This window comes from Numenius arquata, chromosome 16, assembly GCF_964106895.1.
Source record: "Numenius arquata chromosome 16, bNumArq3.hap1.1, whole genome shotgun sequence".
Lineage (NCBI taxonomy): Eukaryota > Metazoa > Chordata > Aves > Charadriiformes > Scolopacidae > Numenius > Numenius arquata.
The window spans coordinates 10,282,747-10,301,805 of record NC_133591.1 but is presented as its reverse complement, the minus strand read 5'-3'; the positions used below and the strand labels follow the sequence as shown (position 1 = coordinate 10,301,805).

At 40.6% G+C, this 19,059-nt stretch overlaps 1 protein-coding gene across 2 annotated transcripts; it reads right to left on the bottom strand.

Moving 5' to 3' along the window:
• Positions 1-365: 365 nt before the first annotated feature.
• On the bottom strand, positions 366-18,775 carry ANKLE2 (ankyrin repeat and LEM domain containing 2). 2 transcript variants are annotated; one of them, XM_074159537.1, is made up of 13 exons: positions 18,738-18,775; positions 13,646-14,134; positions 12,497-12,688; positions 11,068-11,261; positions 9,896-10,084; positions 9,476-9,598; positions 9,018-9,084; positions 8,223-8,404; positions 6,634-6,740; positions 5,560-5,753; positions 3,884-4,607; positions 3,183-3,314; positions 366-740 (listed from the first exon to the last, which is right to left on the bottom strand). In XM_074159537.1, exons 2-13 carry the CDS (start codon positions 14,121-14,123, stop codon positions 503-505), a joined length of 2,820 nt encoding a protein of 939 aa, XP_074015638.1. In that variant the 5' UTR covers positions 14,124-14,134; positions 18,738-18,775; the 3' UTR covers positions 366-502. The 2 variants fall into 2 exon arrangements, with proteins under 2 accessions (XP_074015638.1, XP_074015639.1); XM_074159538.1 differs by having other exon boundaries at positions 18,427-18,770.
• Between the last annotated feature and the right edge of the window lie 284 nt (positions 18,776-19,059).

The following is a 19,059-nucleotide window of genomic DNA, read 5'->3' as shown; positions in this document are numbered from 1 at the left end:
GGAAAGCCATTGCTCCCCTGCTTTCTCAGGCCCTTCCCTCTGAGCATCCCCCTGCAAGTGGAAGAACGTTTTACCTCTTGCCATCGCTTTCCCCTCCTAGGATTTCTGTTTGCTGCTGCTGTGCTTCCTCCAGCCTACCCAAGCAAAAGAAATGCAGCTGAGGGCTAACAGGTTCGTTACAATAATGACAATCGGTGACAGTAAAACACCACCGTTTCTAAGTAAAGGTTCAGCTCACTGCTTTACTGGCAACAAGAGTTAATCGTAGCTACTGGACAACTGCACTGACTCTCACTAACTTCTTGCATGTCACCAGTAATCTATCTTGTATATGGCATAAAGACATATATTCTTTTTTTTTTTTTAACATACAGTTGTCCTCAATTGAGGAAAAATAAATAGCCAAGTACAAACCCTCATGTCACTTTAGTAACATTGTAGTTTTTTTCCTCCGCTCTAACAATGAAAACAGAATTGAAGTCCCAGGAAGATGAATCGTATTTTAGTGGGCAGGAGGCTCTGAAAAATAACGCAGTTTTAGCAGCGCGTGGTTGACACCAGCTGGACTGTAGCGCCCAGGACTCCCTGGCTCTGGAGAGAACGAGGCGGCATTGCCGTATTTTCCTGGACTTCCTGATATGGGGCTATTTCTTCCTGAATTGGAATAGCCTGAAGCATTTGGAAGGCCAGCAGCGATGGTCTGGGACTTGACTCTTGCCTTCAGTGATGGACTTGGCCAACTGAAAGAGACAAAAAGTCATTTTTGGATTTTGTTAAGAGAACTGCAGTAAGGAGAGCAGTACTGCCACGCAGGGTCACTGGGAGAGCTGCACCAGCAGAGAAAAACAGTAACTGGTAAGAGACAGGTCTGAGAAGAAACAGTGACAGCGTAATGCATATTCTATGCAGACATTTGCTCCAAAACGGCCATTAAGAAAAGAACCGGGAGCTTGTGAAGCACCTGGGCAGCTTTAGGGCACACGATCCAAACTGACCAGATCTTGGCTAGTGCCGCAGCCACTGCTGTGGCCCGGCCTCCTTCCCTGCTCCCTTTTAAAAATGATCTTTGTGTTCGGATGCCACAGAAGGCACTATCATTTTTCTACAGTGTCAGATTTGTTCTTAAATCAATGAGAACTAGGATCTAAAATGTCTTTGAAAGCAGGGCACAGTATTTCCTTTGTTAAATTAAAAAATCTTTTCTGTAAAAAACCTTTCCCTTTTCTCTAAATTTTATCTTAAGTGAGGCAGAATGACCAAAGGTTGATTGTAGCATCTAAGAATCATTCCTGGTCTTTCTTTTTTACACGTGAGGCAATTCCTTAAGATGACCCACTACAGAAAACACGCTATAAGCTAAAGATCTTTTACAAGGTTTTTAAAAATACATAAATAAACAACCCCCCCACCTATGAAAGACACGCACACACAGCTTGGCTACAACCCTTGGAAAATAATTCTGACAGACCTACTGGTATCTGTATCGTTAGGGCTGATTTTTGCAGTCAAAATCCTACGTATCCAAAGACAAAATGCTGTAGTGTGTCCTTTCTGTGCTTTCAGCAGAGGCAGCGCTGCAAAATGAGGGCGGTTGACAGAGCAAGCCCTGGCATTGTCAAATAATTACAGTAATCATTTTTACTTACGTGATAGAACAGTGATTACACCTAAAAATCTTGTGTTAAATTTTAGCACTTTAGAAGAACACCTTAGACCTTTCAGTGGAATAAGAATGAAAGAACCCCTAATAATTAGCCTATTTCTTTCAAAAAATGAATCACAAAAATCAGGGTATGAGAGAATGTGACTTTGAAAAGTGAAGTTGTTCAAGGACACCATATCAACCAGGTACATGAAAATACTTGTTTCTACTCCACTCTAAACCACAGAAAAATACTCGATGGCCCTATTTCAGTGCACTATTTGGAATACAGAGACAAAGGAAAGCTGGTTTCTTTCCCAGCGCTCAGCAGCATCTCCTTCCACTTACCACCTGCACTTCTTTCAGCCCTGCCCCAGGTTGTTTCAACTCTTCCCACAATATTCCCCCTGCTCCAATCTCTGCCAGCTTATCACAGCTGCACCTCCCAGCTGCTGCTTCCCAACTCCTACTCTGAATTTTGTGCCCAATAAAGCCAGTCAATTACATTTTGAAAATTCTCACGGGTTCTGACAGAGCTTTAGAATTTCTGTCTTTAAAGCATATTTTGAAAAATTAATGTTCAATACCAATATTGAGAACATCTTAGTGAAAACAGTTCTCATAATTGGAATTTCATGCATTTAGAAAGCTAGAAGAAACAAAAAAAACCCAGAAGTCAGCACAGGTCATTTGATGGCTTTCTGTTCCTGCCCCCTTTCCAGTCTGCTGAGTGGCACTGGGTCATGTGTTCCTTTTCTGAGAACTTCATCATGACTATATATAAATCGTAGGCTGTCCAAGCAAGGGACTCTTCAGTGTTCTTACCAACGTCTGTCACAGTGGAAATAAATCTCCATGTTAATACAACTACCAGAAGAAGCCACTTGTATGAAAATCGTTGCTTTGGGTCCCCAAAAGCAACAGTATTCAAAATAAAACGTATAAACGGCATACCACGTATTCAGGCAGCCCAGCAAACGCCGTCGGCTGCAATTACCTGTGTAGCAAAACATTCTCTCTACAAACTTCACACACACCATCGATCTCACTAACAATTCCCTTGGACTGGGGTAACAGAGGGTAAAAAAACCCCTGGTAATAAAAACATGCCCGGAGATATTAAATTCACTTTACCATCACTCAGCACAACCGAAGTACCTCACAGCAACACAACATCACTGCCCCGCATCCCCAGCAGGGAGCAGTTACCATCACACATCACAACGGCCATTAAGGCCAACGAAGGATCCAAGCACTAAGTAATACATCGGCAAAGCGAGATGCCTGCCAGCTGGGAAACAGGATGCTCTCCAGACCTTCACTTTCTGTCTCATTTGTCTGTACAGATACACTGATTGACAGCAGCCAGAAAGGCTTGGTGGTTAATCTCAGAAACACACTAACAGTTAATACAGTTGAAGATTTAAAGCAAAGTTTTTGTGAGCAACAAGGCCTGAAATCCCAATTATTCAGGCTGTTCTGGCAGCTGACCCGCTAAAAACTTTATTTCAACTCGTTGAAATTGAATTTGCAGAAATACCTTTGCCTGTCAGACGAAGTGTAGGACTGCACCGCGTGCTTCCATTTGTAAGTGACGGGGTATTTCTGTGGATCAACCTCCACCGCTTCTATAGCTGCTAAGACATCACTATCCAGCTTCGAGGGCTGCTCCCTGGAATTTAAACAGAACTCGATGAAAAGAGAACTATCTATTTGTTCAGGCAATAAAAACCATTTATCTTTCAAAGCAGCAGACAAATTGCCCATGCTCCTCTGTAGACACGGTTTCTCTATGACCATTTTCCAGCAGGTGCACACAGAAATGACTGGCCATTATTACACAGTAGTCTCATAAAATAAAAGTTTTGAAAATTGAATCTGAGGACATCCCCAGAGTGCAGCAAACACTTCGTTCATCCAAGTCGGGCTCATCCTGAAGTCACAAGCCCCTCGGAGGAATGATAAACAGCAAAGTTTACCGCAACTGATTGGGAAACAAAGCCTTCTCCTCTTCTTCCTTTGGGTTTGGATCCAGTATCAGGGAATTAGCTGCAAGAGAACTGTACGGCTCCTGTACAAGCACTGAAGCACTTCCAGATGATGGTTCAAGGCTGACTGCAACTAGCATTGCTTTGTATCACATCACCTCAAACCTTCCTGCCAGTGATACTACAAAAAGCAGCTTGTTCTGCATACACAAACCAAAGGGGACAAATAAGTGTTAAAAAAGACAATTCTTACCCAAGCAGGAATAATTTCTTAGACTCATCATTTGTGGGTGAAGCCTTCAAAAGAAATTTTTGGGAAGAAAGCTGTTGACGTTGTTGCGCCTCATTAGTCTGAATTCCAGATTCCATGGACAGTCTCTCCTTTTCCGATGGTATTTTGTGTTCTGTCCTTAACTTGGTCTCTCCAGGTTTACCTGTAACCCTTGGCTCAGAACTCGCCAGTGAACCTGCGTAGCAGGTCTTATCCGGGTGGTCCTTGGATATTCTCACCTGACTTGTTCCTTCAGCCAGAATTCTCTCATTTGCAGTTTTTTCAGTGATTTTATTTGATTCTCCTGCAACCTCTTGTTCTTGGAATGACAGGCTTTCAAATTCTGACATTAAATTGGAAACGGGTGATATAAGGCATTCTCCTCCATCGTGCAAATGCTTTCTGTCACTAATTATCCTTTCACTGGACACAGGATTACAAAATCCATTTTTGCTGGAAGAAGCCGCCTTTTCATAGTGCCTGGGGGGAACTGATGTTTCGATGATGTTTACTGCGCGCTCCATTGACAAGATGTCGCACTCGGCGTCTCCAAGAGCATCAATGCTGGGTTCTTTGGACGCAAGAGGTTGGCTGATGTTCCGTGCTGCATTTTGTCTGTTTTTAATTTCTTCTAAGCTCATGTCATCATCATCCTCATCCAAAAATGCTCCAACAGAAATAGAATTGCAGCACTTTTTACTCTTGCCTGTGAACAATTTTGATAAGAGCAACACATATAAAGACTTTCAAGAGAACGCCAGTCAAATAAATTAGGAACAAATACATCATCTTTATGCCTTATTCTATTTATTGAAACCCTCTCTAATTTTTATTTATGCACCAGCATGAACTAACCTAAAGCAATAAATGCAAAATGACAACATTACGGCTGTATCTTTTTTGCAAATAACCTTTTATACCCTGGTCATTTGAGAACTGTATTCCCTACACTCCTCACTTCAACCACTAACCAGCAACACAGGATAAACTTGGGATAAAGCAGAACAGGGTAGGAAAATGTTACTGATACAGAATAGCTGAAGTTTTCATCTCTTCCAAAGCACAAAGGCTGATGACTATTCCAACGACTGCCCTTCGGGGTTTGTCAGCCCAGGTTTATCCCAGAACCAGAGTCCCTTTGGGTCTATGATCACACAGGAGAGGAGGAGGAAGGAGCACAAAGACTTGGTACTAGTGTGTGCCCTCCATAAACACATGGCAATCAGCGGCCTCAGAAGGTACAAAACCTTTCCTGGTTTTTGTTCAGTGTGTCTTTCACCCTCAACGGTAAAGAATGATTCCTTTATTTTAAGAAGTTACTTATCCTGTATCTGTGGATTACAAAATTCTATACCCAAATGCTCCGAGTAAAAACTTACTGGAGATAGAGGTTTTCTTACAGGGATTTCATTTGGGGGCTACAATCAAATAAAAGTACTTCATATGAAAGATAACGAACGTCTAATGAGGTCTGTTCTAATTCTCCTAATCCACAGTGGCGTTAGCTACTTTTTCAGTACTATAATGGGACTGTTTGGACAACAGATTAATAATAGCAACCACAGCAGGTGAATGCTGCTCCCCTGGGCACCCAGCTTTTTCTCTCCCTCTTCTCCCAAGATACAACCTGTTGTTTGTACTATTTGCCCTTTCCTTACCAGAAGGATGTGGAGTTTTATATCTGTTGCAGGTTTCATTTTCCCCTGTCTCTTGCTGAGCCTTTTCGCTCATTTCCCGATGACTCAGGTACTCTTCTAATTTTCGCAACCCCTCCTGGGAAGACAGATCAACAAAACAGCCCAGAAATTCCCAGTATTCAACCCACGGGAACCCCAGTTCATGAGCTAACTCCCTGCAATAAATAAAATAAAACGAATCATTTGTGAAGACATAAATATTAGTTTGACAATAACTTTTCTGAACACATTTTATCAGCTATTAATAGTATAAACGTGCAACCAGGCAACACAATTCCGCAACAATCAACAATTTGCATAAGCGATACACACATCCTTAGCAAACAGCATCATCTCATTTCTTCTAGGATATTTCTCAAATTTAATCTATTTTTAAAGTCAGCGCCATAAATATTGCTATTTTTAAGCTGACTGTATCTAGACATCCGATAGAGATGAATCCCCACTGATGTAGGCAGAATTTGGATGACACTCCATTCGATAGCGTTTTCTATTTGGGAATGGGAGAAGGCAGGAGGAAGCCAGGGCTTATTTTAAAGAAAAAAATCTCATCAGCTTTTAACAACATTATTTTTTTTTCACATATTGCTGATACAAGGTATTTTAACAGCAAGGCCACGCACCGTAACAAACAGCTTTTTATGAAGCAGAACATTTGTATTAGGATCTTTTCATTCTGCTACCTTTTTAACAATCCCTCCTTTTACAGAAAAAGTAGGCTATGCATAATTTTAGACCTTCTGAAAAATTAGGCAAATAAATGTTTGAGAAAAGCATTCTATAAATACCATCAATTATAGTTAAAGTATCTTTTATTCCCAAATGTAAGAAAGCTACCTCTCACATTTTTAACTATTTTGTTTACACAAAAATACAGTAAAAATCCAATTACATTATACTTCATAAATATTTCTGCCAGTAACTTTTATCCTAAGATATTGTTCAGTAAGTAATAACCGTACACTCAGCACAAGTCTTTTGCTTTTAATTTCTCTGTCTTTTGCTAATTTTTTATACTGACACACTTTTAGATACCTTCCAACTCTTTCAAGACCTCTCTCCAGATCAGATTTCCTGACATTGTGAAAGAAGCCAGCTCTCTCTCGAGGTGGAGTCTTCCAAAGCCGGCGAAATTCTTCAGCCTTTAAAAAACAGGAATAATTTAAAACAACTACCCCCCACAATCTGAAGCTCGCTCAGGGCTGGCTAAATGTCTGCCCATAGCTCTGTTTGCTGCCTACACGTAAACAACTCAAGTTCTGCCCCAAGCATTGCTCAACTCCAGCAATGAAGAATCTCAGATTGAATCTAAAGTTACCCCTCCCAGTATTACTGGTTACTTTGATCTCGTAACTGCTTATTAAAAGAATAACAACCATAATGTATAACCACCTTAAAGTAAAATGTATAGATACTGAGTCTGCCTGGTTTTAATTTGGGTGCAGCAGGAAACAGGTCTGTCTTATAATTTTCCCAGGCCATTATTATTTTATTTAATGATAAATGCTGGTCACTGGTTTCTAGGATGCAAAGGTGATATTTTTGTATGTACATATTTGATTCCACAGACTTGCTACAATTATTACAATAGATTCTTGCTGTTTATTTCAAAGTTTGAATTTGAACTGCTAAAGGGAATAATCACACAGATTTTTGTAAAATCCCAAAGTTTATGCCTTTATATGAAAAAAATCAGCAACAATGACTGAGAATTACATTTAGACATTAAAAGTATCTGTCAGTAATCAAAACAATTGCTTAGCCTTGCTTACAGGCTAGATAACATTTTTCAGAGTACAAAATATAGTTACGTTTCTATCAGGTGAAAAGAAAATTGGCCAATAAGCGTATTTAGAAGAAAAAGAGTTAAAATTTTGGTAAAAGTCAGTCCTGGGAAGAATTCAAGTATTAGGTGACAGAAAGTCCTCAATTGTATTTATTCACTATTTCTAAAGCCATCATACTTACAGGATGTTCATGTTAAACAGATGAGTCAATGAAATACCTATAAATTTATAACATATTTAACCGATATCTAATTATTCCTCCTGAAAACTGAAGACTTTGTGTTTCTACTATACAATCAATACTTTTCCAAAACTATCCAAACACCTACTACTTGGTCACCAGTTTTTCCATTTAGAAAAAAATATTAATGTTAACTCAAGAAGCAGAAGTGATAAACTGCTTGTAATGCCAGCGCCAATTTCTAGAAATGAGATGAAGTTAAGATTTTTTTAAAAGCGACGTGTAGCCACATTGACAAGCGTTGTTTCAGACTAGAAAGTTAAAGCAATTATCTGCAAGACAATGAAAGGTTTGTCAAAGAGTGCTCTGTCAATAGATTCCAATAGGGAAAAAGAAAAGAACAATTTTTTTTTAACTGAACTTCCCCTCTTGTTATTTACACCACACGTTTCTATGTTTTCAGCAGTAAAAAATACTTAGAAGCTTCTGTGCTTTTCTACAGAGGAAGATCCATCTCTTCAAGAAAAAGAGAGCCACAGTCTGTAAGAGGAGGAAGCTACACCACACCATGAACTGTGGGTGGATCTTCTAATGGCTCCTTATTAAAAAAAAGGGAAAAAAATCAGCATTAGAGTCATATGAAGTTTTCTCCCTACCTTTGAGGGGCTCATGGGGCCTGCGAAAGCTCTTATTGACAACACTGGATCTTTGGGGCTACCAGTGTATTTAGATAAAGTTCTCTGGGGACCATCGTCTGTCTGATCGGGTGACCATGGTGCACCAATTACAGGAGCTGAGGAATTGTCTTCTGCTCTCAAGAGTGGTACATAGTATCGACCTAAAATAAATAATAAAAAGCTTTTTAATGAAGTTTACGTTACGCTAGCCTGCTGCTTCTTCCAAGAATATCAATACACCCCTGTGCTTAACCATCTGACTGTTTCATTAGTAAAACTACTTGGAATTCAAACTCACTGTTTCAGTATTTATTGCCTGCTTACACATTGACACGCACAATCCTTCCCTAACCATCTTCAACACATTTAAAAACCTTCTTTTGCCAGTGTCTAAACCCACACGTGACAAAACAGTGAGAAGTTCTATGTCAAAGAAATTACATGAGTTCCCAGCATGACACATAAATCTCTTGCTTTGTAAAGGTCTTTTGTTTGCTTTCAGATTAAACTCTCTGCTTCAGGCTCACTGAATAAAATAAGGGCCACGGCATCGTTAGAGAGCAATAAGGATAACCTTGTGATCCATACAGTCTTTTACTTCACATAAGTAAAAGACAGAAGTCTTCTATTCCTTGTCAGTTTTAGTTTCTCTGTGGTTTTCACGGCACTGTAGAGCAGCAACATTTGTGAACAGAAATGCTACAGAAAGCCAACAGAAGACGGCAAAGAGCCAAAATACAAGCCTGATACAATATAAAACTCTTGAATACAGACCTTTCAAGTACTCTCTTAGTTTTTCTTTCAATTCTGCAGATTTGTTCTTGCTTCTTTCACAAACTACCTGTTAGTATAATTTTAGTTGTCAGTAAAGCATGAGATTAATTTCAAATCAATTGCAATGTGTGTTCTTTTCGAATAGTGACATTACTGGGCTCTACCCACCCCATCCCATCCAGTACTTTTAATTCACAGGAGAACAAGCCACTAAAACACCTCCACACCCATACAATGGATACTGTAAAGAAAAGGCAGCAAACCACAAAATCTAGAACCTTTTCCCAGATACAATCAACTTTAAAAGATTTTTAATGTTATCAAAGATTTACACTCTAATCATGACACTATTATCTCACTACAAGTAGTTAGTAAATGTTTGAACTTGAAAAATGTTGACTAGGCACAGTCAATAGGCATAACATTTTTGGGTTTGCTGGGGAGATGGAGAGACTTACTTCTGCTGGAGTCTGATCGTATTTGTTTCTTGGATTTTTTACAATAGCGGGGTGTGAAGTGAGCACATTAACAACGTCCAAATTCCCAAACTTGCAGGCAAAATGCAACGGAGTATCAAATCCCTGCAGTGGGAAAAAGGGAAAATTCACATGCATTTGGAAACATGATAAAGTCAATCCCATGTATTTTATTTTGAAATTGGGAAAAGTAAATAAATGTCATGACTAATTATCAGGGCTCTTTATCGAACCTTTCCCACCACGCTGTAGAATAATGATTATTAAAACCCACAAAACTCACGAATAGCCCATTTTGCCAGAAGCGCTCCCTTCTGTTCTCTTTCCTTCTCCCTTACACACCCTTAACACCTCCCAGTTGTTTCCATAATAAGGAGAAACTGGCAGACATTCAAATCTTACCATTTTATCTGGTGTGTTAAGGTAAAGGTCAACAATATATTGGATGCGATTCTTCAACATTGCATCGTTATCATCCGGATACATGAGCCGCATAAACTCAGGATTTTCCAAAGTGTCCAGCAGTAACTGGCAGATGCCAGGTTGATTCTCCTTGGCAGCAACATGCATGACATTGTACCTACACCCTTCCTGGAAAGAGAGAGATGGACAGTAGAACGAACTGAAATCTAAAGAGCTTTCTTACACCTATACAATTAAGTGATTTAACTGTGAAAACACAAAGGTTCCCACACTGAGTCTTACATTTAGATTTTTGTTTCTTAATATTTTATTAGGAAAAGATGTTTATGAGACAGTACACAAACATCCTGAACTGCAGTAAATTATATGATATCGTAAGGACTTAGACATCTTTATACCCACATTATTCTTACATTTAACAACATTATTTTTATACTCAGCTATAGTCTTTTTCGACATCTAGGGCAAAAATGTAGCAAAGAACATGTATTAAGATACCACATAATAAAAGGAGATGGAAAGTTCTGTGTTTAAAAAGAGCAGGAAAAGGGGTGTGTATATATATTTGTTTTCTGTAATACATTACATGCACACACTTAAACAACCTCACAAAGCTGGTCTGATAGAAGTCATTTGTTAAAGGGAGGTTCTCAGCGTCTGCTCAATGGTACCTTCCACATGGATTTTAGACCCAGAGCACATTTTGAGATTTAACGGTGGTGCCTGGGTAAGCGGTGCTGCAGGAACACCTAGTTACAGCCTAGGCACTACCCTGCTCCTTAAAATCATTCTGCTTTAAGAAGACTGGATTTATTTGGAGGAGATCAACACTATATGAAGACAAGTCCATTCTTTCATTACTGGATAAAACTATTCTTCCCCTAAAAAGCTGCAGACTCCATTTCTTTACTTGAGCTCTTCTGGAGCAAAGTGAACTCTCAGTGATGACGGGTGACTTAGGCAAGACAGACAACAGCCACATTTCTCTAAGCTTTCAGCTAGAATCAACACACACTGAGAAACTTTGCACTAGTGGAAACAAGGTATCGTGAAGGAAGAGAAGGAAACAACATTCCTTCTGGTTCTGCTTATCAGGCCTTGAAGCTAAATCACTAAACCAGAACTCAGATTTTCTATTTTGTTTTTTTTACCTGTACAACTGTTGGATTGTCTCCCGACCCAATCAGATAGCGAGGATTACTCCAAATAAGTTCTGAAAATGTGGCTGTATCTCCTTTCTCAACAGCTTTCCGAAGTTTAGCAGTCAGATCCTGAGTACGTGGACTTTTATAACTGTTGGCTCTCTCCTTATTAGCAGAGTCAGTCTCAGGGGAGCATAAGCCATCTATCAAAACACAAGTAACATGTTTCTAGAAACTCCTTTCAGTGATCACTATTTTTATATCCAGGCAATGAAAATAAGCTTTTAATGTAAAATATGTACTAACTTTGCATCTTTAACGTACCGGAGTAAAAAAACTGAGGTCAATGATGAGACATTTAAAAATATTAGTAGTTAGTAATAGGGAGGGAGGAGAGTATGACTTAATCATCTTGAAAAACTGTTTCAGACTTCAATAGGGACTGGCAAATTTTAGTGTCACCAATCTGATTCCATTCAAGCTTAAAAGCAAAATGCAACAAGAAATAAGAATTTTCTGAATATTAAAATTGCTTTTGCAGTTCTGTGACTACTGAGTCCCTTTAATCTAGCAACTGGGAACACCGTGAAATATGATCAGTGTTTACCATTTTACAAACTTACTTAACAATTAAGCACAGTTTTAACATCCTGTGCAATTTTATCAGCGTCTTATTAAACCTGAAAATTCCGAAGTCCATGAATAAAATCAAATCCTACCAGATATAACTATAGCCTACTAAGCAACACACCTGTGCAGGCCATTACCAACATTTCAGCTTTAGAAGAACAGCAACATTCATGTGAACCAGAACGATGACAATTGCCTTTAGAAGTAACCATTTTACTTTATCATAACATAGACCATAGAAACCATATATTGAAGGTGGAACTTTATGTTTAAAACCCAAAAAACAGTCTTTCCACAGATTCCTGGGGCTCTAGTTTACTTCTGTGGTAGTTTTTTACAAAAGAAACGGCAGGATTCCAACATACTCTACTTCTTTTTTTATTTCTGTACATAAACTTTGGTGTGTCTTTCTTGGAAAAGCATCAACTAACTTTACAGATGACTTCTCCAGTGACAATCATTTTATACAGAAGTAAAACCAGATTTGAATTAAAAAATTAAAATATGCTTTTTATTGCCTGTTTCTAAATTATTTCACAGGAAAAAAAAAGTAATTAAATACTCGTCATATCTATTTCTACAGTAACTTTATTTGGGAAGCAAGCTCTGGAGCTCTGATCTAATATTTGTTTACAGCTTCTCTTAAACACCACCACCCTAAAGGGACTTTAATTTATTAAGGCGCTTCATCCTTTGAAATTTCTTCTGTTATTAGTATATGGGTTATGAAGTTGCTGCTTCTTCTCTCATAAAAAAATAACAGACTGTATATTGCATCTACTGTTCACAGGTGAACACCCTCACTTACCTCTGTTAAATGATCCCATTTTCACGGGAGACGAACATAAGGAGGACTTGCTTGGAGATGGGAAATAATCACAGATTCCTTTAGCAAATTTCTCAGCATCTTCTCTGTTTGAAAAAGCTTTAAAACGGGAACCCTTAATCATCTTAACAGCTTGGAGAGCTTCCTTTTTATCTTCATAAACATGTATTCTCTCTGCAACAAAGTACAATCAAAGTTAAGTTATTTCAATAACCTCAGTATTGAAACTGTTTCTCTACCAAACACGGCATAAGAATCAAAAGTCCTTTTAAATTTTCTCTCTTGGAGATTCAGTAGAAGAATTTTTCACCCTCCAGCTAACATCAGGTGGTACATGTAGTGTTTGGCCACTCATACCAATCAGGATCTGAACACCCGTTTTAATATGGGCCAGCTCCAACATGCGAGTATTTCACGTGCAGATTGAAAAGCAAATTCAGACCTTATTCACCCTGCAATACTCTACATGTTCTCTTGTTCAGAAAGATCAACTATGTAAGTGATCCAGTCACAACTCTAAGACATCTACACAGCACCTTAGATATTAATCAAATCCTTCTCCTTCCTCTCCTTTTGTATTAATTTTTCAAACTATGATATATGAATATCCTTTTTATAAGAAAGAATACCTAATACTGTCTCAGAATAAACCATCCTTTCTGCACTACTCTAATCCTGCCAGTAGGTAATTTAATAATTCCTCATTGCAGTACTCATCAATAAAATGTGAAGAACAACAGATATTTCTAAATACCATTAGGCATTAAGATAGAAAGGAAAGTATAAGATCTGTTAGAAAAGATCATTTTCTACTGATGCCTGTACAGACAGGTTTTTGATTGTCTATCTGTAGGATTACAGGCACAGGGTGGGTATGAGAGTAGCAGTAGGAAATAATTTTCTTCATCTGAGCTACATGAAGTAGCAGATCCTCATGTGTATCGATTATGGCAGAACACCTGGGATGTCTTATAACTGTGTTTCTATGCCTCAGAAGATCCAATAAATATAGAAACAAAAAAAAAATACTTCAGGCAATGCTTAAAATAATAATACAGTGGTGTTCATATCGCTTGCTATATAGAAACAGGTCTATTTAGACATTCGAAATAAAGGATAATAAATATTTACCATTTCTTGCCAATATGTCATCATAAACTGGACACACACCATAGAAGAGCGGAGGATCTCTGGACGGTGTCTGAGTACTAGTTTGTGAATCAACACATGCTGCTCCACAGACTGGAGCTGAACAGTTCACATGCATCACAGCATCTTCTTCTGGAGGGTTCAGACCTACGCAGTACCCAAAGTCTACCTCTTCAGAAACACTTCCATGACCGTTGTGATTCAACACCGCAGTTTTCAAAGCCTTTTGCGCTTCTGCCCGGCTGCTCTCAGATGGGATGGTTCCAGCAGCCTCCTCTGACAGAGCAGATCCTTTTTCCTCCAATGCTCCTTGCTGTTCAAACAACGCCTGAGCCAATTTTTTTTCAAAAATAAACCTGGTAGTTGAGGTAATGGGCCCACATTTCAGTCCTGCTCTTACAATTTCTTCTCTAAGCTCATCAGGGGTGAGCTGCTTCAACCGGGATAATATTGCATCCATTGTTATTTCACCTATAGGGAAGGCAAAAAAGAGAGGAGAGAAACTGTAAAAAACAACACAACTTTTTTTTCCCCCGCTATTTAAATGCTGTATTAAAGCCAAGGAAAAAAGCATCTCATAACAATTTTCCAGATTCTGATGAGATTATCACAGTTGCAAAGACAAAATATTTTTCATCTCAGCACATTAAAAACATTTTTAAGCTATCAGACTTATACCAAGAGTTTATTTCCTCTCCTCTCACAACTGCTTGAAAGAGTATTTACAGCTTACATTTTATTCTAGTTTGTCCTCTTCAGATTTCTTTTGGAGTGAACTTTCAATCCAGAATACTTATGCGTGAGAATTTATAACAGGCTGAGAAGTATTTGATTCCTACCATGAGAGGCACAATCTGTGTATGTAGCGAAATAGAAGACCATGATGACTAGTTAGCCCCAGGAAGAGATTCCAGTTCGGCAGCACCTACAGCTACAAGCACAGCACCATTTCTTCTATTTCCATAAGAATTTCTAGCTGACAAAAGTCTAAGGCATGATGCCTTCTGCAGGTGCGTGATGCAGCAACCAGGGGAGTCTATCTCTGGCCGTGACACAAGGCTGGGAACTATTTACACAACATGTTGTTTCCCAGCCCCCGTTTTCAAAGCAAACAGCCAGACGACAAAAACTTTGCAGATTTCCCTCACGGAGAAAGAGTCGGAGCTGGAAGAATTTCTCCATTTCCCAAGGAAAATTCTTCTCTCTGGTATGATAGTACAAGTCCCCAGCTCACTTCCCTCCACGTAATCCACACACTAACAGCTTCTGCCCTGGTCAGTGAGAAGACCCTAAAACCAACATGATACCAATACTAATCTCTTGCTGTGAAAAACACAACTGAAAAATACAGGATTTGGGCAGCTCAAGAACATAAGAAGGAAGCTTTAAGGTTATTTCATCAGATACTCATCCACATATCTCCACAAAGGCTGTGACTTTCTCCTGCTGTACACTGTTCAGAAACCACAGCTTTAGGACAGAAATGATTAGGCTGCCCTATTCCCGCTTCCACTCCCTCCTCACGCTCACTCTCCCTTCACCACCCAGACCTTTATGGGTTATACTGGTTTGAACAGGTGTGTACAGCATTTTAGGTACTTTATTTTCAATTCTAGGTTTCATCCTCACTTTATGAAACTTAAGACTACCAGACAACACATTTGCAGCTTTTCCACATGAATTGATTTCTATTTTTTTTAAAAGGCTCTATTTAGAGCAACACAACTCCTAATTGTACTCCATTAGAGACAAAGCAATCTCCCAGGTACGAGGTCAGTATCACCTGTCATTTTAAGTTAAATCTCATCAAAAGAGCATTTGTGGATGCACGTAGCGATAGGAGAAGTGTCCACAATTTATGTGCTCTGCTGCTTTATGAACAGGGTGCACAAACTGTCCTTAACACGGGTCAGAACATCCGCTCTGATGGGCAAGAACCTTTGTCTGGGAAACTAATGTGAGGTTTGAATGGTGAATGGCTGCACCCGGACATTGCAGGGATGCAGCGCTCTAAATACTGGATCCTAATAAGTTAATTATTCATTTTGTCAAAGTGTACAAACTCAGAAATAATTTCAAAATTGCATCTTCATCATAGAATTGCAGTATAGTTAAACCGCCTTATTTTTCCATGTGTATTGCCAACAGCAGCATCACAAAACACATCAACAAAATAGACACGACAATTTTGCTTAACTTTTAGCAATAGCCAATATAGCCTAGTAAAATTTTCACTGGAATCTGACTTCAAAACTATTACATTTTTAATACTAGGAAATACTGTGGAAAAATATGTTAATGCCAAACTTTAAGTAGGTTTTCAAATATAATACAACTTGATAGTTACACGAGTTTAAGGGTTGTTTTCTTGGAGGGCCATTTCCTTTGAGAGTTGTTTCTGGTTTGGTTTTTTTTTTTTTAATGTCCAATTTTAAACATCTTGTGATTAGAGAACTTACCTCAGTACCTGAATATTTCACAAATATTAACTGGAACCTCACTGAAAAAATGGAAAGTGAGAGTATTTCAGCTTAAAAAAAACCTGCAAACTGTGGCAAAGCCACAGTCGCTGCTGCTAAGCTACGTCCCCAAAGTATTCTAGTTCCCTTATGATTCTGAACCTCCAAGCAACCTCAGTGTTACGATTATCTGTCTTGCCCACAAGACTGCAAAGACAGACATGAAAGATCTTCTCACTCACTTTTGATTCTTAATCCTCTATTTTTTAACAATAAATTTGATGCCATTATGTTTTAATCAAGAGAGAAAATGTGGCCCTGAGGTCAATTTTAAGAATATCAAAAGTTGCTATTTTAAGGATTTTCTTTTTTCAGGTTGCGTAACTGAAAAAACACAGTAAAGATGAAAACTCAGAGGTAAGAGAGCTTATTGCAGAAACAACTCAACACTTTAAAAGAGCTAACATAATGCCTTAAAGAATTAACTCAGGAAATGCTCCTATTCTTAGGGCTCAGAACTAGCACAATCATTCTGTGGAAGTGCAGACTTTTATGTGTGTATAATTAATGTACCCAGAATATGCAGGCAAACGCAAAATCTTTCCTCTTGGCTTGTGGCTAAGTTAAAAATACCAGGAAGGAGCGATTTCTCTGGTATCTTATGTTTTGATGGAACTTAGCACCTAAAATTTTCTTCCTGATCTATGTAAGGAAAAGTATTTATCTCATATGCCTGTTACCACTCAGGCACAACTAAATCAGAGTGAAATGACAAAGCAGACCAACAGAGAAGAAATTAATCTTTGGTTTAAGATCTACTGGTAGCAAGAAGAGTTTTCTACAATAAGCTTGCTGTGGAAACAGGAAAAACATTGTTGGAATGACAACAGTCACTCAACTGTCAAAGAGATGATATTCAACTAATCTACCAATTTCTTTCGTGATAACATCTGTTCTCTTGTTCAGAAACAGCAGGTTTCTCAAAGCAACATAGCTGTTTGAAATCCCATGGCAGTCAATTTATTGCAGCACTGGAGATTCATTTTTTTGGTCATCAGTATGCTGAAATGTACACACACTTTCTTTTTCACACAGTGCAGCTGTTTCATAGCACATGAAATGCCCTTTCAAAAAGAATGTAACCGATTTTAAAGAATGCCAAAATTTATTTAAAAATCAGAGAGAGAACTTTCATGGAATATGTTTGTGTTCTGACATTAACCTTTCAGCTAACATGGATAAGAATTTATTAATTTTTAACCACATCACTGGTTCTGATCTGTCCAGAACAGAAGGTGTGACCTGCAAACCTGAGATATAGCAATTGCCTGTTTTAAGATAATCCTTTGATCATTTACTACCTGCAGGTGCAAAAGGTGATTATTTGAACCTTAAAATGCATTTTATGGAACTTCAAATGATCCAGAGTGCAGCCAGCACCGATATAGCTACCTTTTCTAGTTTAGCACGTGAGGCCTTATAAGTTACCATTAGTGGCTTCACAAATATGGATAACTGCTTTAACAGCAAACACATGTTCCAGGCTTCTTCCAAATCAACCAAAATTTGGAAGAAAGGGTAAGAGATGTATTTTCCCTTGTCTTACTGCACCAGTATGAGCATGCAGAATCTGTTTCAAAAAAATTTAAGACTAGTACCAAGAGAGTATGAATGACTGACTTTTAAGGATGGCAATATTACTTTATTCCACTACTCATTAAACCCTTCAGTAAATGAGCAGTGTAAGAAAACATTTTTTTTTTGATGCAGGAATTAAATGAGAGACATACCCTGCCTTTGGCTATATTTCTACTGCTGGGATTAGCACACGGCAGAATAACTGTGGCTGTACAATCAGATATTTTGTCCATACCGCCTGTTGCCAAATTAGCTAACGGTTACCAACTACGTGGCACAAACAGAACCGCAAAACAAACGTGGAATAAACTACGGGAAAGCCAGGACTGAAAGAAGCGGGGAGGGGGGGACGGGACGGCTCCTCAGGAGGGGCAAACGCAGATGCAGCTGTGGAGCCGGCAAGGGAAGGCGGGCTGGGCGGGGAGAGGGAGAGTGAGGCAGCCGGCCCTGCGACGGGGAGGGAGGGCAGCGCCGGGGGCCGCTGGGACAAAGAGGGACGGGGGTGGCGGGGCCGGGCCCCCACCGCGGCGGGCCGAGCCAGGCCCGGCCGAGCTCCGCCCGCGGGATCAGACCCCTCAGGAAGGGCGAGCGGCCGCGGCCCACCCGGGCGGCGCCCGGCGAGAGGCAGCGCTCCCCTCCCCCGCCGCCCTCCCCCGAGTCTCTCACCTGGGCGGCTCCCGCTGCAGCGCCGGCTCCCCGCGGAGAGCGGCGCCGGGGAGGAGAGCGGCGCCGGGGAGGAGATGGCGGCCGCCACCGGCGCCCGGCGGCCGCCTGGCCTCCTCTCCAGCAGCCGCAGCAGCCAGCCCACCGCGCCGATGACCGCGCAGGCGGCCAAGAGCTCCCAGCCCGGCCAGCGGCCCCCGCCGGCTCCCCAGAGGGAGCCCCAGCCCCCGGCGGCCCCGACCCACCGCTCCATGCCCCGGCCCGCGTCCCGCCCGCCGCACGGACACTCCCCGCCGGCCCTTCGGGGACGGTACCTCAGCGGCCTCCCGGCTTCCCTCTCGCCTCCCGCCCCGCCCCGCCCCGCAGGACCCCGCCCCGCCCGGCGCCGGGGCTGCCCGTCCCGCTGCCTGACGGAAAAACACCGCCGGCCCTCCCCGCCCGCGGCTCGTCCCGGGAGAGCGGCCGCCGCCGGGGGATGTTCTCGGGGAAAAAGCGGGTGTCGGGCGGGCTCCGGGCAGGGGCCTCCGCGGGTACTGTACGGAGAGATGCCTTGAAGAACGCAGGAGTCGACAATGTCTCAGCACCTCCCTCCCTTCCCCCGCCAAAGTGTTGGTAAATGTAGCTGTAACTATATTT

Bases quoted from the DNA above. Each gene is read 5' to 3' on its own strand.
- ANKLE2 (XM_074159538.1), bottom strand. From the start codon at position 18,676: ATGGAGCGGTGGGTCGGGGCCGCCGGGGGCTGGGGCTCCCTCTGGGGA. The intron at 12,689-13,645 runs GTAAATATTTAT...ACTTTGTTGCAG, and splicing joins TGACATATTGGCAAGAAATG to AGAGAATACATGTTTATGAA. The intron at 8,405-9,017 runs GTCTGTATTCAA...TATTTATTTTAG, and splicing joins ACTAAGAGAGTACTTGAAAG to GTCGATACTATGTACCACTC.